The 27806-nt window shown below is 46.3% G+C and overlaps 2 protein-coding genes across 2 annotated transcripts in view; one reads left to right on the top strand and one right to left on the bottom strand.

Moving 5' to 3' along the window:
• Positions 1-27806, bottom strand: part of LOC149445425 (uncharacterized) — a 181116-nt gene that overhangs the window by 7842 nt on the left and 145468 nt on the right. The gene's annotated exons all lie outside the window — the stretch shown is intronic.
• LOC149445426 (uncharacterized) lies at positions 2525-14828 on the top strand. The gene is made up of 2 exons (XM_089653818.1): positions 2525-2609; positions 12120-14828. The coding sequence occupies exons 1-2, from the start codon at positions 2525-2527 to the stop codon at positions 13112-13114; spliced, it is 1080 nt and encodes a 359-aa protein (XP_089509944.1). The 3' UTR covers positions 13115-14828.

Genomic DNA, 27806 nt, shown 5'->3' with positions numbered 1-27806 from the left:
TCACGTCCGTCCTCTTCCTCCATGGTCACGTCCATCCTCTTCCTTCATAGTCACGTCTATCCTCTTCCTCCATAGTCATGTCGTCCTCTTCCTCCATAGTCACGTCCGTCCTCTTCCTCCATAGTCACGTCCGTCCTCTTCCTCCATGGTCACGTCCATCCTCTTCCTTCATAGTCACGTCTATCCTCTTCCTCCATAGTCATGTCGTCCTCTTCCTCCATAGTCACGTCCGTCCTCTTCCTCCATAGTCACGTCCGTCCTCTTCCTCCATCATCATGTCCGTCCTCTTCCTCCATAGTCACTGTGACGTCTTTTATCTCCAGCAGATGATGATACACACATATATAGTGTGGGAACCCAGATGAACCCCTTCAGGGGCAGAACATCCCCCACTTCCGGGGCCGGAACATTCTCCTCATTGTGGTGAGGTGGTCTTCTCATAGGAGTGAGCTGAGCTCTCCTGGGTTCGGTTCCAGTGTTGCTCAGTGAACTGGCTGAACTCAATCCTTCCTGAAGTCAATGGGAGCCAATGCACAATAGTTGGGCTAATAGACAAGGGGGTGTCAGACAATCACCGAGGGACATGTACAATGCAGGAATCCAGTTGGCCGGGAGCAGGGAGGTTTTAAATGGTTAAAGTTAAACATTATAAATGACCATCACCTTTAAATTACATTTCTGGGGAGTGTTCTAATCTTGGGGGGTTTCCTAATAATGGGGGTTGTCCTAATCCTGGGGGTGTCCTAATCCTGGGGGTGTCCTAATCCTGGGGGGGTTGTCTTCATCCAGGGGAGTATCCTAACCCTGGTGGGTGTCCTAATCCTAAGGGATGTCCTAACTCTGGGGTATGTCCTAATCCTGGGGGGTTTCCTACTCCTGGGGGGGTTGTTCTAATCTTGGGGGTGTCCTAATCCAGGGAGGTGTCCTAATCCCCCCTGTGAAGGGCATCTCTGATATACAGAAATTGCTGCAGCAGTGCTGACACTCACAAAGGAAATAGTGTTTAACCATTTGTCTACCAGCACCTTCCTGGTTTACAGGAGAGCACGCCCCCCCTTGCTGCTCACGCTGTGGTTGGACACAGCATGAGTTTGTTGTCAGGCTTGCAACCAATGATTGTGGCTGTGAACCTGCTGATAACTGTGGCCAACCACAGCACAGAGATCAGGGTGTTAGTGATCACACATGAAGATCTGGCTGCTTCTTCTCCCTGATCTCACTTACCATTCAGAGCTGAGATCAGGAAGAAAATCCATCCAGTCTGGGAGTACAATCAGCACACAGTGAACCCCTTGATTGCCTTCCTGATCACCCATCACCCAGCCAGTGTCATAAGTACAGTGACAGTGTACAGTATTATCACAGATCTCTGTATTAGTGTACCTAGTGACATCAGTTAGTGTCCCCCCAGTCAGTGTCAGTTACTGCCAGTCTCTGATTGGCTGCCACATTATCAGTCACACTATAAATTGCTGATCACTAGTATAGTGTTTCTCTGGACCAGTATCCTGGTCACGGTCAGAACTATACTAGTGTTCCCGATGGAATGTTAGAAATTCTGAAGGCCCCTCTGCACACTGGTATATACCCCCCCCAAGCAGACTATGCAATAAATAGGGATATTTGGTTCACACATATTACATTACATGCTTAAGCTGCCAACTGCCTCAAAGTGATCCCTCTATGGCCAGTCCTACTCTGCTCTGCCTACGCTAATGCTACTGTGGACACAATGCCAACATAGGGGAAAAGACACAATGGGGAGAGCTACAAGGTTCAGGTCTGGCTACTGACCCAACAATACAACAAACAAGAGATCCATGCGCTCAAATCCGAACAGCTAGTGTGTGCTCAAATCCAAACAGCTAGTGCATGCACTAGCTGTTGGGATTTGAGCACATGGATCTCTTGTTTGTTGTATTGTTGGGTCAGTAGCCAGACCTGAACCTTGTAGCTCTCCCCATTGTGTAGGACTGGCCATAGAGGGATCACTTTGACGCAGTTGGCAGCTTAAGCATGTATTGTAATATGTGTGAACTAAATATCCCTATGTATTGCATAGTCTGCTTGAAGGGTATATACCAGAGTGCAGAGGGGCCTCAGAATTTCTGGTGTTAATATGTGGTTACACCCCTTTAGCACCTGATGGATAAATGCATGCACTAGCTGTTGGGATTTGAGCACATGGATCTCCTGATGGAATGGTGTCCCCATAAATGCAGTGTTAGCAGGATCAGCCCCGATCACTGCCGCCACTTGCGTTTAGCCCCCCAAAAAATGCAATGTCAGTATAATTTTTCAGATCACTGCCATCTCTGATACATTGTCTGCAAAACACAGTGTTATCAACATCTGAGCCTGATCTCTCCTACCACTAGCAGATCATTTCATTTCTAGCACACAAGCAGTCCCTGATTGCTAGCCAGGAGCTCTTTTTCCCATAGTCACCACTAAGTACCTGTAAATTTAGTGCCCAAAATGTCTAAAAAAAAGGTTCCCTAGGGAGGCGTACAGGATTCCCAGCATGACAGATGAGAGTGAAGGGGAAGCCTCACTATCAGAATCCGGCTCAGATTATGGACCTGTAGAGAGCAGTGCCACCCCAGCAGGTAGATCTGATGATGGTGAAGAGGTCCCTGCTAAGATCAGGCACACCCAACCCCATTCCCAGGTTGCTGAGGTGCTAGAAATGCAGGATTATTCTCATATGCAGCACAGTGACAGTACTAATGCTACACTACCTTTTGGTGGATTGACAAGCACCAGTGTCCTAGTACTTCCTAGCCTTTTATACATCAGCTCTGCAGTATTTCATGGTGACGTGGTGAGTCCCAAGTGCAGTACAAGTCGGTGATGTGGCTAGCACTCGTAGCATTATGCAACTGCATCCACCAAGAATTCAAGCACAGGCCTGTAGAGCCCATGGTGTCCATCCAGAGGTGCCTGCAAACCCTGAATGGTTTCCCCCAGATTCAGCAGCATCCATCATCCCCCCATTCACAGCCCAGGGTTCAGGTGGAAACAGCAAACTTAACAACGCCCCATGATTTTTTTTAGCTGTTTTTCACTGAAGACCTCTACAATTTGATTGTGCACCAAAGCAATCTTTATACCATAATACAATACATCTCTGCCAACACAAATTCAAAGTGTGCCAGGATATTCGAGTTCAAACCTGTCACGGTTTCTGAATTTAAAGCTTTTTTGGTCCTAACCCTTGACATTGCCCTTACAAAGAATGAATTGTGCTCATATTGGTCCACAGACCCGATTCATCATATGCCTGTGTTCTCTGCTGCAATGGCCCCCAATGTCCAGACTACATGAAGAGCAGTGGTTAGATAGTGTGGGACTAGTGGGTACCATTTGTACGTGGACAACCTTTATGCTAGCATGCAACTTTTTAGACATTTGTTCCTTCAAGAAATTGGCTGCTATGGCACCATGCGATCTAATCACAAAGGCTTTCCCCAGTGGCTTGGTAACACCCCACTTAGAGAGGGGAAGAATTCTGCTTTTGCATGAAGAACTACTCGAGTAAAATGGAAGGAGAAATGTGATGTATTTATCCTGTCTTCCATTCAGACACAAAGGTCCAAATTTACATGGCCTCTGGTGTTGTTGAAAGGCCTATCTGTGTCAGCGTCAGAATACACCGATCAATGCTGCAGCTGACTGGTGTTCCTGCAAAGCAAATAACAGTTAACAATAACACAGTAACAATATAACATTAATTAAAAAAAATATATATATTTTTCCTGACTACCTATGATCTTTAGAGACCTGTCCTGTGCTGAATTGTGTGGACCCCTACACTGTGCCATGCTGTACCCTGGAGTTCCTCCCCTTATTCCATGTTTACCACAGACACATCATTTTTTGGGTGACTTTTGTGTTGAGGTAGGTGGGAGGACAGAACAATGCCTCTCATGCAGCCGGCTAACTGCATCTGGATTTGGGCTTTGGGCCGCAGTGCCTTCTGGATACAGAAGGGCCTTGATGATCTCTTCCTGATATTTTAGGAAGGATCTGGTTCTTCCAGTAGCTTTGTAAATAACAAAAGCATTGTATAGAGCCAATTGACATTATTAAATGTCATTATTTAATGATAAATATATAGACACTTTTTTGTACCAATGTCTAGCTCTGCAGGTGGTTAACAATAGCTTCATTATTTGGTATTTAAAGTCTACACCTCCCAGGCTTTTGGAAAATGAAGAAAAAAAAAATATTTTTTATTTTCATCTTTCATTCCTCAAAACCTTGTGACAATAAAACGAGATCTGCAAAATACTCAGCATGCCACTGGTTAAATACCTTGGAGTGTCGACTTTCCAAAAAAGGGTCATTTAGGGGTGTTTGTACTATTGGGGCATTTTAGAGTCTCCAAAACTGTGATAAGTATTCAGGACATCCAATGAATAATTAATGCCCCTTGAAAGCCTGAAGGTGCTGATGGATTTTGGGCCCTGTACGTGGATAGGCTGTACTTGTTTGGGGCTGTAATTACACATATACCCATGGCATGTGTGAGAAATATCTCATTAAAGTGACAACTTTGTGTAAAGAAAAATACAATTTTTGTCATATCCCAAATACTTGTGGCAAAAAATAAAATCTTCCATGGATTCAACATGCCTCCCAGAAAATACCTCAGACTGTCTACTTTCCAAAAATGAGGTCATTTAGAGACATAGAAAAATGAAGGCAGAAAACACTGTGTGGTCCACCGAGTTCTTTTGGGGGGGAGGTGGGTGGGGTTTGTTTGGTAACGTTTTGTTTGAGTATAGATCTATGTTTGTCCCAAGCATGTTTGAAGCTATTTACTGCTGACTGGCTCACTACCTCTGCTGGAAGTTTACTCCAAGCATCATCTACTCTTGTGTGTACTGTCCTGGCATTTTAGCACCTCAAGAAATGTATAGGCAGTAGGAAAGTCAGAGCTGCTTAAAAGCTGCGTAGATTCTAGTATATATCCCGTAGTTTGTAGACTCTATAACTTTCACACACAACAATTAATATACACTTCCTGGGGATTGTTTTCCAAAGACAAGTAGTGGAATACATTTTGGCCTAAATTTATGAAGAAATGAGATTTGGTCAGGTATTTTTAATAACAGAAAGTAGAAAATATTGTTTTTTTTTTTAATGTTGGTCTTCTTTCATTTATATGTAGCGCTACCCCCTCAAGAGCCGCTGAGTATTTTGGGTTCCCTGTTCACTTCTGAGCCCTGGCTGGTGCACAACCCCTGCTGACACCATTGTAATACCTTGGTCAGGTGTCCCCCCCCGGCTATAACACACAATAATCACATAGCATTGAATGAATAGTAAATCAGTCTGTATTAGAGTCAGATTAGCAGCAATATACACACAAAGAATCGACTAATGTGAGAAACTATGAACCGTTCAGGAGAAATAAACAACATATTACAGCACAATACCACGTTAAATAGACTGAATTGTCCTCCAGGACTCAGAGTTTTATTGTTTCTCTCCTACCCAGAGAACTTTCCCCAAACAAGCAGAAAAGGAGAGATTAGGAATGTTAGGCTCGCTCCCTTGTGGGCTCCCAGTAAACAGAACCAGTGCTTAACTCTCTGAGGGTTTCAACAAGCAGAAATCCCATATAAGCCCCATCACCCAATGCAGGAAAGACTCTTCTGCTGGCTTTGGTGGAGCTCTTTACCTTGGTGCACAGTGGAGGGGTCATCCCTTTTCTTCATGAGAAAATGTCCCTTCCCTGGTGATGAGGACACAGCAAGCAGAGTTCCCCTTCAATAAAGGCAGCAATCTAGGAGTTTACTTGGGTATGGAGGTTACTCAAACTGAGGAGGGTGAGAGCAGACTTCAGCAGAAGTATGTCCCTTTAGTGTGAGACTTGGCTGGTGGAACTTTGTGTAGAACAGGCCGGAGGTAATATGATTTTACTTTTTTCCAGTTCCTGCCAATCAGGCAACAGAATCTATTAGGGCTGATATACTGTGTGTGATACTTCAATGGGCTTCTGGTGTAGATAGGCCACAGCACTGATTGGGCTACAGAGACTGTGTCTCTATGTGACAGTCTGTATTGTAAGAATCCTGGACTTTAGTAACCGGCAACAACAACTATGGAACCTGTATCACATGGTGGTGTGGTGTGGGTTAGGAACTCTCTCACCAGTCCTTCAAAGTAGTGGTGTGAAATGATGTCCTTGTTGCTGGGGGGCCCCTTTTCTGGCTGTCTTCCCATGGAGATAGCAGTGCCGATGCCGATGACTCGATCCACCTACATGCAGGATTGACTATCCTGCCTCTCAGTACGATCAACAATCTGGAAATTCCCTTCTCCATCCTCTGATTCAGTCTGATCCAGCCTGAGGCCTCCTGGATCGGCACCCTGTTCTCACACGCACCCTGCCTCTCTTCTCCTCACCTCCTGGGCTTTTCCCCTTTTATACGCTCCAGCCCCTTTACTCACTCACTTGGGATCTGTAGTTCTATGTCAGCTGAACTGAATGGAGATATCCTGCTTGCAGCATACAAGTCCCAGCATTCTCAGCGTTGCTGTACAATTTCCTGTGTCAGCTGAACTGCAGAGCACAGCCATCTTGTGGCCATTTAACAATCTGCAATTAGTAACAATGCAGTGTGTTACATACATAAAAAACCCCCAGTGGTGATCAAATACCACCAAAAGAAAGCTTCATTTGTGTGGAAAAATTATATAAATTTAATTTGGGTTCAGTGTTGCAAGACTGAGCATTTTGCCGTTAAAGTAGTGCAGTGCTGAACAGCAAAATATAACCTGGTCATGAAGGGGTAATATCTTCTGGAGGTCAAGTGGTTAAACTGTGTGTTAGGCTCTTTACTGTTAGAGCGGTAAGGATGTGGAACTCCCTTCCACAGTTGGTGTGTCAGCGGGGAGTGTAGATACATTCACAAACCTTTTAGATGTGTTTCTTCGGGAACACAATGTAAAAGGATATGGAAGAGGATGGTGCCATAGACACGCAGATACACACAATGTGGCTGAACTGGAGAGATGGGTGTCTTTAGTCAACCTTACCGACTATGTAACCATTTATCATTCCTTGTCTGCAGATCTAAAACTCATCAAAACCAGTTCAGAGACAAAACAAACCCAACAGAGAAAAGGGGATTTCTGATCCGCAGACCAAGAGAGTTCTGGGGTCTAAACACTAAACAGTCTAAAGTAAACGTGTTCCCGTGGGGGGCGGTAGTTCTTAAGGTATAACTAAAGGTAAAACATTTTTTTTAGTTTTGGAGTAGAGAGGAATTAGAGCATCTGTCAGTTTTTATAGCGCTTTGTGCCCCCATTTGTCCCTGTGACCATTATAATCAAGAGTGAAAGAGAGCCCCAAATTTTGGGTTGACATCAGAACACTAATAGAGGGTATATCGTCCAATGACAGCAGAATTCCCTCACTTTTGGGGGATTTCCTCTCACTTGTTTTGGCTATGGGACAGGAAGTGAAGGGAAATCTCCCCAATGGGACACAGATGGCAAAAACACCTGACAGAGGTTATAACCCTCCCTTACTCTATCCAAAATGAAACAAGTGGTTTGTCTTTAGTTACACTTTAAATGTCCATCAACCCTCCTATTCCCCCCTCACATCCACATCCTATTATTGTGTGACCAATACCATCCAAATCATTCTTACTTTCATTTCCCAAAGTTATCCGTCTACAAGGAGACCTGTATAGATCACATGATGGCACCAATGAGGATGGAGGAGGACCGGAGTCACATGACTGAGAAGATACTAAACCTCACCCTGGAGATCATCTACCTGCTAACCGGAGAGGTGAGGAGGATTCTGGGAGGTCACATGACATCATTCTCATCTCTATTAATAAACACAGACCTGACCGAAGAGGTGAGGAGGATTCTGGGAGGTCACATGACATCACTCTTATCTCTATTAATAAACACAGACCTGACCGGAGAGGTGAGGAGGATTCTGGGAGTCTAACATGATATTCCTATTGGTTCCTCAATACAGAGATTTCCTCTTCTGAAGTCAGGTGATCATATGACCATCACAGTGCCTCCATGTGACTCCCTAAACCCTGAGAGACACAACATGCAGAAGATTCTAGAAGTCACCAAGAAGATGATGGAGCTGCTGACAGGAGAGGTGAGCGGTGCCGGGAATTCTGGGACATTCTCCAGTAACAGACAAGGGATGTGTCTGGATGGTGACTGTATCATTGTGTGTGTCAGGTTCCTATAAGGTGTCAGGGTGTCACTGTCTATTTCTCCATGGAGGAGTGGGAGTATTTAGAAGGACACAAGGATCTCTACAAGGACGTCATGATGGACAATCAGCCGCCCCTCACATCACCGGGTAAGAGGAGACTTTATTGTAAAGGAGAGAGCAGTACGGAGGATCCACCTAGATCCCCCATCATCTGATAAACACATAGAAACAATGGATTCAGTCAGTGTGTGTGTTTCCTACAGATGGATCCAGTCATGGGAACCCACCAGAGAGATGTCCCCGTCCTCTGTATTCCCGGGATTCCACACAGGAAGGTCACACCATCCCTCACCATCATCAGGTAGATGAGGAACAATCACTGATAGTATCATTAGGATCTGTACATTATCTGCATTGTTACCATTGATGTCATTTTTATTATATATTCAGAGTGGAAACTTGAGAGATCCTAAAGTTGAGGTTAAAGAAGAGATAAAAGAGGAGGAGGATGAGGATGGGGGGATGGAGGAGTCAGAGCTTCTAAAAGAACACAAAGATCTGTACCAGGACACCATGGTGGAGTCATCCAGCTACAGGAACCCACCAGAGAGATGTCCCCGTCCTCTGTATTCCCGGGATTCCACACAGGAAGGTCACACCATCCCTCACCATCATCAGGTAGATGATGACAATTATTGGTAGTTGTGATTTATACACAGCATGTTTGTTACAATGAATGTTTTATTATATCTTTCAGAGTGGAATCCTCGGGGATGATAATATTGATGTTAAAGAAGAGTATAAAGAGGAGGATGAGGAGTATGGAGTGATGGAGGAGTTTTCAGAAGGACACAAGGATATGATGGAGCCACCTAATACCAGGAACCCACCAGAGAGATGTCCCCGTCCTCTGTATTCCCGGGATTCCACACAGGAAGGTCACACCATCCCTCACTATTGCAAGGTTGGTGGGATGGGGAATCTAGAACATGGACTTGAGGAGAAAATATGTGGATTTTTCATGTAAGCTTATATATTTTTTGTAAAATTTCTCATTTCCTTGATTTAGAGTGGAGATCCAATCGATATAGAATTTGAGGTGAAAGCAGAAGAAGAAGAGGCGTATGTGAGGGATGATCAGCAGTCTATGGAGGAGGATGGAATAACGGGGACATTTATAGAGGAGGACACTCCTACAGAGATCAGCACAGGTGGGTCATGAACACTAAATCCATTCCTCCACCCATACTGCTCACTGATTGGTCCAGAGTAGGGCGGGGACTGGGTGATATCAGCCTGTAATCCCCTGGTCACTTTCCTGAGCTGTGTTCCCCGTCCTGTATTCCTGGATTTCTCTCGGATAATCTTCCTTCTCTGTGCTGCAGACACAATTTATGTATCTAGACTGGATTTATGGAGGTTCTGGGGTTCAGCTGGCAGAAAAATGTTCATTTTCACTATAGACATTACTAGACCTAGGCACCTGGGGTGTGTGTCTAATGTCTTCTCCCCCATATCCGGGTCTAGTAAGATCTCTGACAGAACATTTCTCCCAGGGTTCCTTGCTCTGTGGTCTGCTGGCTGTGCCGGGTGGAGGGATATGTCTGTAGTGTCTCAGACCCAAGTCACTGAGTGCAGTCTCAGGAGATGGGAGGCAGCGGTGTGGGATCTCTGCAACTTGTCTACAGGAAACATTAAAAGCTCCACTGATTACTGAATACCGATATTATGAGTCCTGACCCTTACACTATATACTCTATGTTGTACATTACTTACTCCTGACCCCTGCACTATATAATTTACAGTTGTGTTCAAAATACTAGCAGTCAGACATCACTAACCGGATCAATCACTATTTTTGGTAGAAATTATATTTCTACATGGCAAATAATTTCCTATCAGGTGTAGTGGAGTCATAGAAATCCAACAGACCCGACAGTCATGACATGCATGCTGCTGATTCTGTGTCATTGAATCACTCATTGAAAGGGGCGTGTTCAATATAATAGCCGTGTGGAGTTCTATTAGTGAGGTCATTCATTCTTTGATAAACAGGTGGCAATTATTGCCCTTATTTAAGGAAGGAAGGCAGCAAATGTTGGACATGCTGGTTACAGTGTATTTCTCTCTGAAATTCTGAGGAAAATGGGTCGTTCCAGACATTGTTCAGAAGAACAGCGTACCTTGATTAAAAAGTTGATTGGAGAGGGGAAAACATATAAAGAAGTGCAGAAAATGATCGGCTGCTCAGCTAAAATGATGGCAAATGCTTTAAAATGGCAACCAAAACCTGAAAGACGTGGAAGAAAGAGAAAAACTACCATTGGAATGGATAGAAGAATAGCCAAAATGAGGCGGACTCAGCCAACAATCAGCTCCAGGAAGATGAAAGAAGGTGTGACGTTCCCTGTGAGGACTATTACAATTAGAAGACGCCGATGTGAAGCCAAGCTATCTGCAAGAAGTCCCCGCAAAGTCCCACTGTTGGGAAAAAGACGTGTGCTGAAGAGGTTACAATCTGCCAAAGAGCACATTGACCGGCCTAAAGAGAAATGGCGCAACATTTTGTGGGCTGATGGAAGTAAGATTGTTCTTTTTGGGTCTAGTGGGCGGAGACAGTTTGTCAGACGACCCCCAAATACTGAATTCAAGCCACAGTACACTGTGAAGACCGTGAAGCATGGTGGTGCAAGCATCATGATATGGGGATGTTTCTCATACTACGGTGTTGGGCCTATTTATCGCATACCAGGGATCATGGATCAGTTTGAATACATCAGAATACTTGAAGAGGTCATGCTGCCTTATGCTGAAGAGGAAATGCCCTTGAAATGGGTGTTCCAACAGGACAACGACCCCAAACACACCAGTAAATGTGCAACATCTTGGTTCCAGACCAACAAGATGGACGTTATGGAGTGGCCAGCCCAATCCCCGGATCTTCATCCAATAGAAAACTTGTGGGGTGACATCAAAAATGCCGTTTCTGAGGCAAAACCAAGGAATAGAGAAGAACTGTGCAATGTGGTCCAATCATCCTGGGCTGGAATACCTGATCACAGGGGCCAGAAGTTGGGGGACTCCATGCAACACAGATGTACAGCAGTTCTCAGAAACAGTGCGACTACAACCAAATATTCATGAAGTCATTCAAAGGAAAGCAAAATCTTCAAACATTTCTCAGTTTATATAGTGAATGTTTGAGTTTGTAAAGAAGAATACAAACACTGAGATTTTTTTGAACCGTCTAATATTCACTTTTCTTACATTTTTTTAGAGGAACAACACAAATTTGATGTATTTTTCTTCATGTTGTGATTTGGAATAGAATGTGTCGTGTTCCCAATGCATTTGTGTGGATGGAAATAAAAGCTATTAGAAGGATTTTCAGCTTTAGTCACTTTTTTCATCACACTGCTATTATTTTGAACACAACTCTATGTTATAAATTGCATACCACTGCTATATATTCTCTTTTGTTCCCCCCATTTCCTCCCAGCTGGACATTTTATATCGGATGATGTGATTGGAGCACAGACTTTTACATGGTGATAATAATGTGATAACATCCTCCAACTTTGGACCCTTAAACAGAAAGTGATAATGAGGGAGGAGTCAATACCCCAATGATGGTGGTCTTCAGGATCAGTCCAGTCTTCATCTTGGTTGTTCTCCCCCCATCCTCACTCTCTGACCTCTGGTGGGGCTCAGCCCCGCTGTTCTTCATGACTAAATTATGGACTAAATAAGGAAGTGCAGTACTTCTTGTGTTGGGAAGATGGTGATGAGTGATAGAGGGGGTGGGGACCCTCATCCTATAATCCCCTCAGCTGCCTGATGTGGGCGGAGTCCTGGTTTGGGGGAACCAATCAGCTCCTGTCTAGTAATCCTCTTTGTCTTTGTATTTTAGTCCATGGCCGGGAGATGAGGAAAACCTCCGAGGATTGTCTCACTTTGTCTCCAGACTGGAAAGTAGAAGATGAGGACATCACACAATATAGTCCAGGAGAAAACCCGGCTCCCTCCAATGTCCATCCGGCACCACCCAGTGTAGATGGACCATCGGATTCCTCGTATCCTGAGGAACCTCAGAGTGTGCGGGACCGGGCCGGCCTTCCAACAGGGAAGAGCTTCTCCTGTACTGAGTGTGGGAAGTGGTTCTATTATAAATCTCATCTTAATTTGCATATAAGATCTCACACGGGGGAGAAGCCGTATTCCTGTGCTGAGTGCGGAAAATGTTTCCATTATAAATACAATCTTAAAGTTCATAAAAGATGTCACACGGGGGAGAAGCCATATTGCTGTCCTGAGTGCAGGAAATGCTTTTCACAGAAGTCACATCTTTACACACATCAGAGATCTCACACGGGGGAGAAGCCATATTCCTGTCCTGAGTGTGGGAAATGTTTTGGATTAAAATCACATCTTGTCACACATGAAAGGCTTCACACAGGGGAAATAAGTTATTCCTGTCATGTGTGTGGAAAATGTTTTACACAGAAGTCTAATCTTTACAAACATCAGAGATCTCACACAGGGGAGAAGCCGTATGCCTGTCCTGATTGCGGGAAATGTTTTTCAGTGAAGTCCCATCTTTACAGCCATCAGAGATCTCACAAGGGGGAGAAGCCATATTCCTGTCCTGAGTGCGGGAAATGTTTTTCACAGACGTCCATTCTTTCTAAACATCAGAGATCTCACACAGGGGAGAAACCATATTCCTGTCCTGAGTGTGGGAAATTTTTTTCACAGAAGTACCATCTTTCTAGACATCAGAGATCTCACACGGGCGAGAAGCCATATTCCTGTTCTGAGTGTGGGAAATGTTTTTCAAGGAACTTCAATCTTTCCATTCATCAGAGATCTCACACGGGGAAGAAACAACTTTCCTGTCCTAAGTAAGGGAAATGTTCCTCACTGAAGTCCTGTCTTCCTGTACATCAGGGGTCCCACACAACCCTGGAGGTGTATTAGTGCACTGAGTGCGGGAAATGTCTTCTAGATGAATGTTGCTGGACATCCCAGCTCTCATGTGGGGAAGAAGCACACCCTGATATACACCTCAGATATACTCCATGGCTGATCTTCATCATGGAAGAAACAGTCCATAAGGAGATCACAGGCCCCCAAAGACATGGATGAAGTGTGGGACCGGGTTGGCCATTGATATCAGGAGAAGAATATAAATGGAGTGTGAAATGCTCTGTAATGATGGAAAACATTCCCCCGGCTCAGCAAATCTCCTAATGACATCGGTGTTTTAGCCCCATTCACAGAGAAGGAATGGACAGGAGATAAAATCTCTCATACAGACAGAATGGTCATGTGACTTTATAAAGAGGAACGCCAGAAAATCACATCAATCAAATCTTCCAATGTGTTCTGTGCAATCTGCGTACACATGGGGGGAGGGGCAGACCCAGGGGCATCCAGTGAGAACACAGAGGGGGGCTGGCTTACCATGGTAGGCAGGAAGTGTCATAGACCCGAGCACCAGCATGTCCACCGGCTTCCATAAACAAGGGAGCTGGCCCAGCACAGAACTCCTGGGAAGACTTACCTGACGCCACTTTCCTGCTCCACTTTCCATCCAGCCAGTGATGGTCCTGCCGCCATTTGTTTTATTATTGGTGTATACTCTGATCAGCAGGAATCATTTCTCCTGAAGAAGTGAGCGCTGCACCACGAAACGCGTGGAGATGGATGACGCTGCTGGATCCTCCTTATGGTGCTCAGAATTCTGTCCCACGGTGATTGTTGTCCAGGAATTGTCCATTGATGGACTTTTTGAGAGATTTCATGGCCTTGTACACCTGCTGGGAGGGTTTTATGATTTCTACGCTGATTGGGAAGAAAACATTGGAAGATCTTTATTGATGTTTTTCTGGAGTTCCTCTTTATAAAGTCCCATGAGTCCCATTGTGTCTGTATGAGAGATTTCATCTAGGGTAAGGACTGACCTACACCCCATCCATGCACACTTACCTCTCCGAATCTGCTAAGGAATGGACATGCACTTTCACCAGGTGAATGGTTCCCCACATTCTTTATGAATAGACCCCCAAATGTCAGGAGACGTTTCTATAAAGACGGGAAGTATGGAGCAGAGAAATGAAGAGACCTCCCAGCAATGTTATTACCAGGCTGCAGCTAGGGGGAGCTCTAATGTCACCCCAGCAGAGGGATCCTATCTAGCCCACATTAACCCTCTCACTGCCAGAGCTGTTTCTGCATGATTTTGCACACATGGGAAAATGCAGATTTTGGTCCTGAAGATGAGATAAACCCCCAAACATCTATTCTGTGACATCAGAGGCCCTGGAGAATAAAATGGTGGTGATTGTTAAGGTGTTCCCCGTACACAGATTCCCCTTCATATCCGCCTTTATTTCCTCCTTTCCCCCATTTTCTATGTTGGGATCTTTTCTACAATACTTTGTTATAATAATGGAACACGTTGTGTATTGTATTGTACGCCAATAATAATGACTCCGCCCCCACATTCCAGACAAGGGATCTTCCTGACCAATCGGATTCCTTCCTTTACTATTTCCTGATTTTTATGCTTCAATCTTGTTAAATGTAAAATTATAATAAAACATTTATTGAACAAAAACTATTGTGTGTGTCGGTGCAATGACGGCAAACTTCAATATAGAACATTGCTCCTCGGTGACACCTCACACCCTTCAATAACGGGGCAGAGTGCGGGGGTCAGCAGTATATCATATACAGCCCACCATACAGAGTGCAGAGGGGGGCTGTAGTGTGCCCCCCTCCTGATCCATACCAGGCCACATGTCCACAACATGGGGGTCACCTTACCAGGGGGGATTCCCCCAGGCATAGCACCTTGTCACCTTGGCTGGTGGCTGTGGGGATCTGTGGGTGGGGGTCATATTGGATTCTGGAAGCCCCCTTTAATAACAAGGGGCCCCCATATACCCTCCCCCCATGTGAATGAGTATGGGGTATATAGTACCCGACAATAGCACCAGCCCAATGACAGCTCCCTAAACTGTCATCATCTACATAAGTGAAGGGACAGGGATGGTGGGACCTTATTACCCAAATGTGACCAGTGACCATATTTGGTCAGTGATGTCACTGCTATCCCCGCCCCCTTCCTTACATGGCAGGGATTCCCAATGACATCACTGATTCCTGGGGGTGTGGCCGCTGTACCCATCCATGTCTTCCTCAGGCACCAGTGACAGCGGGAAGCTGTTATATATAGAAGTGGTAGAAATGTCTCTTCTATATGTGATGATCGGCTCCTGCAAAACACGGGACCGGAACAGGCAAAGTTTGGTTTGTACTGTCGTCTCATCCCTACTCTCCGACAACTAAACCCAGAGATCATCCCAAGTGGTTATTGTATTTGTCCTTTACATTGGTGACCAATGGGAGAAGGACCCCTTATATCAGTGGTCATTGTATTTGTCCCTTACATTGGTGACCAATGGGAGAAGGACCCCTTATATCAGTGGTCAGTGTAGTGGTCCCTGACATTGGTGACCAATGGGAGAAGGACCCCCTTATATCAGTGGTCAGTGTAGTGGTCCCTTACATTGGTGACCAATGGGAGAAGGACCCCTTATATCAGTGGTCAGTGTAGTGGTCCCTTACATTGGTAACCAATGGGAGAAGGACCCCCTTATATCAGTGGTCAGTGTAGTGGTCCCTGACATTGGTGACCAATGGGAGAAGGACCCCCTTATATCAGTGGTCAGTGTAGTGGTCCCTTACATTGGTGACCAATGGGAGAAGGATCCCCTTATATCAGTGGTCAGTGTAGTGGTCCCTTACATTGGTGACCAATGGGAGAAGGACCCCTTATATCAGTGGTCAGTGTAGTGGTCCCTTACATTGGTGACCAATGGGAAAAGGACCCCCTCATATCAGTGGTCAGTGTAGCGGTCCCTTACATTGGTGACAATGGGAGAAGGACCCCCTTATATCAGTGGTCAGTGTAGTGGTCCCTTACATTGGTGACAATGGGAGAAGGACCCCCTTATATCAGTGGTCAGTGTAGCGGTCCGTTACATTGGTTACCAATGGGAGAAGGACCCCTCATATCAGTGGTCAGTGTAGCGGTCCCTTACATTGGTGACCAATGGGAGAAGGACCCCTTATATCAGTGGTCAGTGTAGCGGTCCCTTACATTGGTGACCAATGGGAAAAGGACCCCCTCATATCAGTGGTCAGTGTAGCGGTCCCTTACATTGGTGACAATGGGAGAAGGACCCCCTTATATCAGTGGTCAGTGTAGTGGTCCCTTACATTGGTGACAATGGGAGAAGGACCCCCTTATATCAGTGGTCAGTGTAGTGGTCCCTTACATTGGTGACAATGGGAGAAGGACCCCCTTATATCAGTGGTCAGTGTAGTGGTCCCTTACATTGGTGACAATGGGAGAAGGACCCCCTTATATCAGTGGTCAGTGTAGTGGTCCTTTACAAAAGACTAGAAGGTTTAAAAAGAACTAAATGTGAATGAATCACCAGGACCAGATGGCTTGCATCTGAGAGTCCTCAAGGAATGTAGCCAGGTAATTGATAGTCATCCCTCATCTTTAGGAAAGCTTACTGACTGGAATGGTGGCAGCAGATTGGTGAAAAGCTAACGTGGTTCCAGTATTCCAGAAAGGGCCGAGATACATATCTGGAAGCTCCAAGCCAGTCAGCCTAACATCAATAGTTTGTAAACTATTGGAGGGATGATAAGGGACCATACCCAAGAATTTGCTGATGAACATAGTATCATTAGTAGTACCCAGCATGGATTTATGGGAAAAGATCGTTCTTGTCAGACCAACCTATTAACAATCTATGAGGAGGTGATCTGTGATCTGGATAAAGGAACCCCCGTGGATGTAGAAGGAACGAGGATTGTGTCACTTCCAGAGTCACTCAGATGTAAACAAGCCATTTCCAGCTTGTGAAAGCATCAGAATGAACTGATCTTGGTTTGGTCGGATGTTTTTATGGTCAGATTGGGATCTGGGGTCCAATAGACCCTAGATGTCTCAGTAAAGAGAACCTGTCTGATAGCAATAAAAGTCCTGAAAAAAATTGGGACAGTGAAAAAATAGAAAGAAACTTTAAGAAATAATTAAAAAATGAAAGCACCCCTCCCCCCCCATGTTTGCACACAAAGGCTAACACATACGGAAGTCCACCATGCATTGTAAACGGTGTTCTCACCACACGTGTCTCCACACAGGTATGGCTGGAAATGTCAGAGTGAGAGCGATAATTCCGGCATCAGACCTCCTGTGTAACTCTACACTGGTAACCTGAGTGACACCTATGGGGGGTATTTAGGCCCTGTAGTTTGGCGCCGTTCCACTGATGTTTGTAATTTTAACTTCTTCAGCCCCAGCCACTGCATATGTATGTTTGCAGGGCGGCACGGCTGCACAAAGCCACGTTTTAAAACGTGGTTTTGCAAAACAGGTAGGGGGCACGCACGAGGCGCGCGCCCGCCCTACCTGTCCCGTGGGTGTCAGCAGCGGGTCTCCACCGCCGGGTCATGGACAGTCATTACCGGCCGTTTTCCCGCGATTCGCGGTGATCGCTGACAGAGAGCAGGGCTGCATTGTTTATACACAGCCCTGCTTTCTGTCAGTTGCCTGTCAGCTCGTGACAAGCTGAAGAGGGAGAGAAGAGTTTCTCTCTCTTGATCAGCCTGCCCCCGTCCAGCACACACCCCGCCCCCTAGTAAAACACTCCCCTCACACAGTAAACCCTAAAAATGTTAACCCCTTCCTCCCCAGTGCCATTAGTACAGTGTCAGTGTTTTTCTTTTTCACTGATCATTGTATTGGTGTCACTGGGGATGTCAGTGACCCCAAGTCAGTTCCCCCCCAGTGTCAAAATGTCCGCAGCAGTCCCGCCATAAGTCACTGATCGCCGCCATTATTAGTATAAAAAAATTAAAAATCCCAGTATCTTTCCCGCCATTTGTAAACGCTTTCATGTAAACCAATTAATTTACACGTATTGGGATTTTTTTTTAGCAGAGACATATCGCAGAATGCATTTTGGATGAAATTTGTGACAAAATTTTATTTTTTTATTTTTTTTTACTGGACATGTTTTATAGCAAAAAGTCCAAAATATTGTTTTTTTTTCTCAAAATTGTCAGCCTTTTTTTTTATAGCTCAAAAAATTAAAAATGCACAGGCGATCAAATACCACCGAAAGAAAGCTCAATTTGTGGGGAAAAAGGATGTAAATTTAATTTGGGTGCAGTGTTGCATGACCGCGCAATTGTCAGTTAAAGTAACACACCGATGTAACACAAACCTCTTCTGTAACTGCTTCCTGACCACCCTACAGCAGAAATACTGCTACAGGGCGGCATGGGTACGCAAAATCATATATATATATATATATATATATATATAGGTGATTCGCGCTCCCGTGGTTTTCACACCCCTCCCAGATAGCATCAGATTGCCCGTCAGTACACCAGTCATCACATTTAACCCCTTGATTGCCAGGTGCACGCTCATGTACAATAAACCTCCATCGCTAGTATAGTGTCTGAACGGGTCAATATCTTTGATCAGGTCAGCACTATACCAGCGTTCACATTAGTATAGCGTCCCCAAAAATGCAGCGTTAGCGGGATCAGCCCCAGCACCTGCCAACACCTGTGTTTAGCCCCTATGCTTACTCCCCCTTCTCCCCCAGCAAGTGTAGTGTCAGTAGGTCACTGTCACTTGATACATTGCACACAAAACCGCAGTGTTGGCAGAATCAGGCCTGATCTCTGTTAGCACTTGTCGGTAAATATTGATGACTCTCATATGCAGCAGAGTGCCAGTACTAGTGCCACGCTACCTTTTGGTGAACTGGAGAGTACCAGCGGTCTAGTACATCCTGGTCTTTCACATACCTTCTTGATTTTTGGAGCTGTTTTTCACAAAATATCTGTATGCGTTGATTGTGGATCAAAGCATTTTAAATGCACAACAATTTATCGCTGCCAACCCAAATTCAAACTTTGCCAGACCATTCGCATGGAAACTCATTACGGTTTTCAAATTTACATTTTTTGGGGGCCTAACCCTCAACATGGGTATTACTAAAAGAAATGAATTGCGGTTGTATTGGTCCGCAGACCCGATTCATCACATGCCGTGTTCTCTGCTGCCATGGCCAGGCATAGATATGAGAGTATAATGTGTTTTATGCATTTCAGCAACAATACACTCTGTCATCCTCGGGGTGACCCTGAATTTGACCGGCTCCACAAAATTCAGCCCCTCACAAATCACCTTAACTAAAAATTTGCAGATGTCTATACTCCCTGTCAGGAATGGACTCAGCACTGGTGGTGGGACTCACCTGCCGTGTGGGCTGCAGTACCAGGGCTGACCAGCGGGTGCTCTCAGCAGTCAGAAGCTCACTCCTGCAATCAGCCAACACCTGGGGCTGATTGCAGAAGGTGTATTTAAGGAATGGCCAGACCTGCAGTCAGTGCCTTGGTGTATGTTTCCCATGAGCCCCTGTACCTGCATCCTGTCTGCTTCCTTCTTGATTCCTGATTCTGCTTTGATCCTGACTCTGAGTGAACTCCGCCTGTCCTGACCTTGGCTATTTCTGACCACTCTTCCGCTCTCTCCTGGTACCCTGTTTGCCCGTTTGCTACCGACCCGGCCTGCCCGACTACGTTAATTTGTATATATGGTTATCTGTTGGAGTTTGGGTTGTTTGCACTGTGTTATGTTTACCTTGCACTGTGTTTGTGTTGTTTAGTCTTAATAAATTGTCTTATTTACACTATACCTGAAGCCTGCGTTTCCCTGTGTCAGTCCACACACCTCTGGTCATACCTGGAGCCTTGACACTCCCCAGCAAAACATCTGCGTTGATGAGTCCTTAATTAATTTTTCTGGCCTCCTTGCATTCAAACAATTTCTCCCCAGCAAGCGTGCCAGATATGGGGTCAAGATGTAGAAGACCTGTGAGAAGACAACAGGCTATACTTATAAGTTTCGGATTTACGAGGGAAAAGATAGTCACGTGGAGCCCCCCGGATGCCCAGACTACATGGGGAGTAGTGGCAAGATAGTTTGGGACTTGGTGTCACCATTTTTCCATATGGGGTACCACTTATACGTGAACAATGTTTATTCAAGCGTGCCACTATTTATACATTTGTACAATCTTGGAACTGGCGCATGTGGCACCGTGTGACTTAGTGTGTGCCCACCATTAGAAGTGGGTGGATGCAGGGCGGTATATTCTAATGGTGGGCATACCACACACTTTTTCTGCCAGAGATTTCTTCTCATTTTTTCATTCAGTCCACAGGCTGCATACAAAAAAAAGAATATAGTATATATACCCAACAAGGACCAGCAACGTACTGGTACATCACTGGACTTTGAATGGTTATACCAGGATGATGCCTACAGCTGCAGGCCTCATCCTGGTATTGTTTTTTTCAGCCAGCGATCGGCTTTCATGTAAAAGCAATCCTAGTAGATAATTAGCTGCAGGATTGCTTTTACAAGCAGCGGGAGATGATGCCCCCTCCCCCACTGCCTTCCAAGGTTTTCTCGGGCAGTCCCGTGCCATCAGGGGAACCTGAGAATGTAGCCGGTGTTTCTGCCAGCTGACTACGGAACTGATTGGAGACCAGAATGGTGCCAATCATCTCTATAGTCTAAGAATTCGGAAGCTACAAGCTTCCCATCACTTCAGTTTCTCAGGATATAAACAGCGACATTTGTAAATTGGGAAAGCATCTGATCACACCGATGTTGGTTTGATTAGATAATGTAAGGGCAGAGGAGATATCTAGAGGCTGATAGACCCCAGATTTCTCAAAAAAGAATATATGACAATGCCCATTGAAGTTATCGGGGATATTTACATTCCCTGTTATAGCATTAAAAGTGATAAAATACAAAAAAAAATTAAAGGGACAGTGTAAAAATAATTTAAAAAATCTAAATAATTAAAAAACAAAATTGCCCCTCCCATGCGCGCACACCTGTGTGCACAAGCCTTGACCCTGTGTCGGTATGTAAACAGCGGTTGCACCATACATGTGAGGTATTGCCTTGAACGTCAGATGAAGGGCAGTAATTCTAACACTAGACCTCCTCTGTAAATCTAAAATGGTGCATTTTAAAGGCTTTAAAGCGTTGCCTATGGATATTAAAAATGTTTGCAGTTTGTCGTCATTGAACGGGACATGTGCAGTTTTAAAGCATGTCATGTTTGGTATCTATTTACTCGGCATACCATTATCTTTTAGATTTTACCAAAAATTTGGCCAATATATTGTATTTTTGTGCATTAAAAGTTAAAAAAGTTTATTTTTTTTAAAATTTGCTTTTGAAAAATCGCTGCACAAGTACTATTTGCCATAAAAAATTGTAGTACCCACCATTTTATTAACTATGGTGTTTGCTTTAAAAAAATATATAATGTTTGGGGGTTTAAATTAATTTCCTAACAAAAAATACTGATTTTTTTTCATGTGAACAAAAAGTGTCAGAAAAGGCTTGGTCTTCAGGTGGTTAGAAGAGTGAATGTGTGGCATAAACTTCTAATGCTGGGCATAAAACGCCCCCACCCCCCAAAACGACCTCTTTTTGGAAAGTAGTCACCCCAAACTATTTGCTGAGAGGAATGTTGAATCAATAGAAGAATTTATTTTTTTACCACAAGTTTTTGGAAAATGACAAAAAAAAAAAATATTTTTTTATACAAAATTGTCACTTAAATGATTTACTGCTCACACACGCCATTGTTATATGTTGAATTACTCCCCAAAATACATTCTGCTACTTCTCCCGAGTATGGGGGTACCACATGTGAGAGACGTTTTGGCAGTCTAACCAAGTACAGGACCCCAAAATCCAATAAGCACCTTCAGGCTTTTAAAGGGCTTTATTTCCTCATTACACTTCCAGACTACCTATCACAGTTTTGGAGGCCCTGAGATGCCAGGATAGCACCAAACCCCCCTAAATGACCCCTTTTTGGAAAGTAGACACCCCAAGGAATTTGATAATAAGCATGGTGAGTATTTTGCAGATCTCATTTGTTGCCACAAGTTTTTGGAATATGAAGAAAAAAAACAAAAACATATTTTTTCTATTCTTTTTTTATATTTCAAAACCTTGTGAGAAAAAATTAGATCTGTAAAATACTCCCCATGCCTCTTTTTAATTTCCTTGGGGTGTCTACTTTCCAGAAAGGGGTCATTTGGGGGGGTTTGGTGCTATCCTGGCATGTCAGGGCCTTCAAAACTGTGATAGGTAGTGAGGAAGTGAAATGAGGAAGTTACGCACCTTCAGGCTTTCACAGTGGTCATTGGATTTCAGGCTCCTGTTTGTGGCTAGGCTCCCAACAATTTTCACACATGTGGTATCCCCATACTCGGTAGAAGCAGAAGAATGTATTTTGGGGTGTAATTCCACATATACCCATGGCTTGTGCGAGAAATATATCATTTAAATTACAACTATGTGTAAAAAAAAAAAAAGGTTTTGTCATTTTCCAGAAACTTGTGGAAACAAAAATCTTCCATGGACTCAATATGCCTCTCAGCAGATAGCTTAGGGTGTCTACTTTCCAAAAAGGGGTCATTTGGGGGTGTTTGTACTATCCTGGTATTTTAGCACCTCAAGAAATGTGATGGGCAGTCAGAAAGGAAAAGCTGTGTAAATTCCATTATCTATACCAGTGGTTCTCAACCTTTCTAATGCCGCGACCCCTTAATACAGTTCCTCATGTTGTGGTGACCCCCAACCATAAAATTATTTTCGTTGCTACTTCATAACTGTAATTTTGCAGTGGGAGGAATAGTGCCTCATCATTGGTGTCAGTGGGAGGAATAGTGCCTCATCATTGGTGTCAGTGGGAGGAATAGTGCCCCATCATTGGTGTCAGTGGGAGGAATAGTGCCCCATCACTGATGTCAATGGGAGGAATAGTGCCCCATCATTGGTATCAGTGGTAGGAATAGTGCCCCATCATTGGTGTCAGTGGTAGGAATAGTGCCCCATCATTGGTGTCAGTGGTAGGAATAGTGCCCCATCATTGGTGTCAGTGGTAGGAATAGTGCCCCATCATTGGTGTCAGTGGTAGGAATAGTGCCCCATCATAGGTGTCAGTGGGGGGAATAGTGCCCCATCATAGGTGTCAGTGGGAGGAATAGTGCCCCGTCATTGGTATCAGTGGGAGGAATAGTGTCCCATCACTGATGTCAATGGGAGGAATAGTGCCCCAATCATTGGTGTCAATGGGAGGAATAGTGCCCCATCATTGGTATCAGTGGTAGGAATAGTGCCCCAATCATTGGTGTCAGTGGTAGGAATAGTGCTCCATCATTGGTGTCAGTGGGGGGAATAGTGCCCCATCATTGGTGCCAGTGGTAGGAATAGTGCCCCATCATTGGTGTCAGTGGGAGGAATAGTGCCCCATCATTGGTGTCAGTGGGAGGAATAGTGCCCCATCATTGGTGTCAGTGGGGGGAGGAATAGTGCCCCATCGTTGGTGTCAGTGGGGGGAGGAATAGTGCCCCATCGTTGGTGTCAATGGGTGGAATAGTGCCCCATCACAGGTGTCAGTGGGGGGAATAGTGCCCCATCGTTGGTGTCAGTGGGGGGAATAGTGCCCCATCGTTGGCATCAGGGGGAGCAATAGTGCCCCAACATTGGTGTCAGTGGGAGGAATAGTGCCCCATCGTTGGTGTCAGTAGGAGGACTAGTGCCCCATCGTTGGTGTCAGTGGGAGGACTAGTGCCCCATCGTTGGTGTCAGTGGGAGGACTAGTGCCCCATCGTTGGTGTCAGTGGGAGGACTAGTGCCCCATCGTTGGTGTCAGTGGGAGGACTAGTGCCCCATCGTTGGTGTCAGTGGGAGGACTAGTGCCCCATCGTTGGTGTCAGTGGGAGGACTAGTGCCCCATCGTTGGTGTCAGTGGGAGGAATAGTGCCCCATCGTTGGTGTCAGTGGGGGGAGGAATAGTGCCCCATCGTTGGTGTCAGTGGGGGGAGGAATAGTGCCCCATCGTTGGTGTCAGTGGGGGGAGGAATAGTGCCCCATCGTTGGTGTCAGTGGGGGGAGGAATAGTGCCCCATCGTTGGTGTCAGTGGGGGGAGGAATAGTGCCCCATCGTTGGTGTCAGTGGGGGGAGGAATAGTGCCCCATCGTTGGTGTCAGTGGGGGGAGGAATAGTGCCCCATCGTTGGTGTCAATGGGTGGAATAGTGCCCCATCACAGGTGTCAGTGGGGGGAATAGTGCCCCATCATTGGTGTCAGTGGGGGGAATAGTGCCCCATCATTGGTGTCAGTGGGAGGAATAGTGCCCCATCATTGGTGTCAGTGGGAGAAATAGTGCCCCATCATTGGTGTCAGTGGTAGGAATAGTGTCCCATCACTGGTGTCAGTGGTAGGAATAGTGCCCCATCATTGGTGTCAGTGGGAGGAATAGTGCCCCATCATTGGTGTCAATGGTAGGAATAGTGCCCCATCATTGGTGTCAATGGTAGGAATAGTGCCCCATCACTGGTGTCAGTGGGAGGAATAGTGCCCCATCATAGGTGTCAGTGGGGGGAATAGTGCCCCATCATTGGTGTCAGTGGGAGGAATAGTGCCCCATCATTGGTATCAGTGGGAGGAATAGTGCCACGTCATTGGTGTCAGTGGGAGGAATAGTGTCCCATCACTGATGTCAATGGGAGGAATAGTGCCCCATCATTGGTATCAGTGGTAGGAATAGTGCCCCCATCATTGGTGTCAGTGGTAGGAATAGTGCCCCATCATAGGTGTCAGTGGGGGGAATAGTGCCCCATCATAGGTGTCAGTGGGGGGAATAGTGCCCCATCATTGGTGTCAGTGGGAGGAATAGTGCCCCATCGTTGGTGTCAGTGGGAGGAATAGTGCCCCATCGTTGGTGTCAGTGGGAGGAATAGTGCCCCATCGTTGGTGTCAGTGGGAGGAATAGTGCCCCATCGTTGGTGTCAGTGGGGGGAATAGTGCCCCATCGTTGGTGTCAGTGGGAGGAATAGTGCCCCATCGTTGGTGTCAATGGGAGGAATAGTGCCCCATCACAGGTGTCAGTGGGGGGAATAGTGCCCCATCATTGGTGTCAGTGGGGGGAATAGTGCCCCATCATTGGTGTCAGTGGGGGGAATAGTGCCCCATCATTGGTGTCAGTGGGGGGAATAGTGCCCCATCATTGGTGTCAGTGGGGGCAATAGTGCCCCATCATTGGTGTCAGTGGGAGGAATAGTGCCCCATCGTTGGTGTCAGTAGGAGGACTAGTGCCCCATCGTTGGTGTCAGTGGGAGGACTAGTGCCCCATCGTTGGTGTCAGTGGGAGGACTAGTGCCCCATCGTTGGTGTCAGTGGGGGGAGGAATAGTGCCCCATCGTTGGTGTCAGTGGGGGGAGGAATAGTGCCCCATCGTTGGTGTCAGTGGGGGGAGGAATAGTGCCCCATCGTTGGTGTCAGTGGGGGGAGGAATAGTGCCCCATCGTTGGTGTCAGTGGGGGGAGGAATAGTGCCCCATCGTTGGTGTCAGTGGGGGGAGGAATAGTGCCCCATCGTTGGTGTCAGTGGGGGGAGGAATAGTGCCCCATCGTTGGTGTCAATGGGTGGAATAGTGCCCCATCACAGGTGTCAGTGGGGGGAATAGTGCCCCATCATTGGTGTCAGTGGGGGGAATAGTGCCCCATCATTGGTGTCAGTGGGAGGAATAGTGCCCCATCATTGGTGTCAGTGGGAGAAATAGTGCCCCATCATTGGTGTCAGTGGTAGGAATAGTGTCCCATCACTGGTGTCAGTGGTAGGAATAGTGCCCCATCATTGGTGTCAGTGGGAGGAATAGTGCCCCATCATTGGTGTCAATGGTAGGAATAGTGCCCCATCATTGGTGTCAATGGTAGGAATAGTGCCCCATCACTGGTGTCAGTGGGAGGAATAGTGCCCCATCATAGGTGTCAGTGGGGGGAATAGTGCCCCATCATTGGTGTCAGTGGGAGGAATAGTGCCCCATCATTGGTATCAGTGGGAGGAATAGTGCCACGTCATTGGTGTCAGTGGGAGGAATAGTGTCCCATCACTGATGTCAATGGGAGGAATAGTGCCCCATCATTGGTATCAGTGGTAGGAATAGTGCCCCCATCATTGGTGTCAGTGGTAGGAATAGTGCCCCATCATTGGTGTCAGTGGGGGGAATAGTGCCCCATCATTGGTGTCAGTGGGAGGAATAGTGCCCCATCATTGGTGTCAGTGGGAGGAATAGTGCCCCATCATTGGTGTCAGTGGGAGGAATAGTGCCCCATCGTTGGTGTCAGTGGGAGGAATAGTGCCCCATCGTTGGTGTCAGTGGGGGGAATAGTGCCCCATCGTTGGTGTCAGTGGGAGGAATAGTGCCCCATCGTTGGTGTCAATGGGAGGAATAGTGCCCCATCACAGGTGTCAGTGGGGGGAATAGTGCCCCATCATTGGTGTCAGTGGGGGGAATAGTGCCCCATCATTGGTGTCAGTGGGGGGAATAGTGCCCCATCATTGGTGTCAGTGGGGGGAATAGTGCCCCATCATTGGTGTCAGTGGGGGGAATAGTGCCCCATCATTGGTGTCAGTGGGAGGAATAGTGCCCCATCACTGGTGTCAGTGGGAGGAATAGTGCCCCATCATTGGTGTCAGTGGGAGGAATAGTGCCCCATCACTGGTGTCAGTGGGAGGAATAGTGCCCCATCATTGGTGTCAGTGGGGGGAATACGGCCCCATTATTGGTGTCAGTGGGAGGAATAGTGCCCCATCATTGGTGTCAGTGGGAGGAATAGTGCCCCATCATTGGTATCAGTGGGAGGAATAGTGCCCCCATCATTGGTGTCAGTGGGAGGAATAGTGCCCCATTGTTGGCGTCAGTGGGAGGAATAGTGCCCCAACATTGGTGTCAGTGGGAGGAATAGTGCCCCATCGTTGGTGTCAGTGGGGGGAGGAATAGTGCCCCATCGTTGGTGTCAGTAGGGGGAGGAATAGTGCCCCATCGTTGGTGTCAGTGGGGGGAGGAATAGTGCCCCATCGTTGGTGTCAGTGGGGGGAGGAATAGTGCCCCATCGTTGGTGTCAGTGGGGGGAGGAATAGTGCCCCATCGTTGGTGTCAGTGGGGGGAGGAATAGTGCCCCATCATAGGTGTCAGTGGGGGGAATAGTGCCCCATCATTGGTGTCAGTGGGGGGAATAGTGCCCCATCATTGGTGTCAGTGGGGGGAATAGTGCCCCATCATTGGTGTCAGTGGGGGGAATAGTGCCCCATCATTGGTGTCAGTGGGGGGAATAGTGCCCCATCACTGGTGTCAGTGGGAGGAATAGTGCCCCATCACTGGTGTCAGTGGGAGGAATAGTGCCCCATCACTGGTGTCAGTGGGAGGAAAAGTGCCCCATCACTGGTGTCAGTGGGAGGAATAGTGTCCCATCACTGGTGTCAGTGGGAGGAATAGTGCCCCATCACTGGTGTCAGTGGGAGGAATAGTGCCCCATTATTGGTGTCAGTGGGAGGAATAGTGCCCCATCATTGGTGTCAGTGGGAGGAATAGTGCCCCATCATTGG

Source organism: Staurois parvus, unplaced genomic scaffold, assembly GCF_062004578.1.
Source record: "Staurois parvus isolate SC_StPar_1 unplaced genomic scaffold, SC_StPar_1.0 ptg000721l, whole genome shotgun sequence".
NCBI classification, from domain to species: Eukaryota; Metazoa; Chordata; class Amphibia; order Anura; family Ranidae; genus Staurois; species Staurois parvus.
The sequence above is the reverse complement of the archived record's forward strand: the minus strand, read 5'-3'. Positions and strand labels throughout refer to the sequence as shown.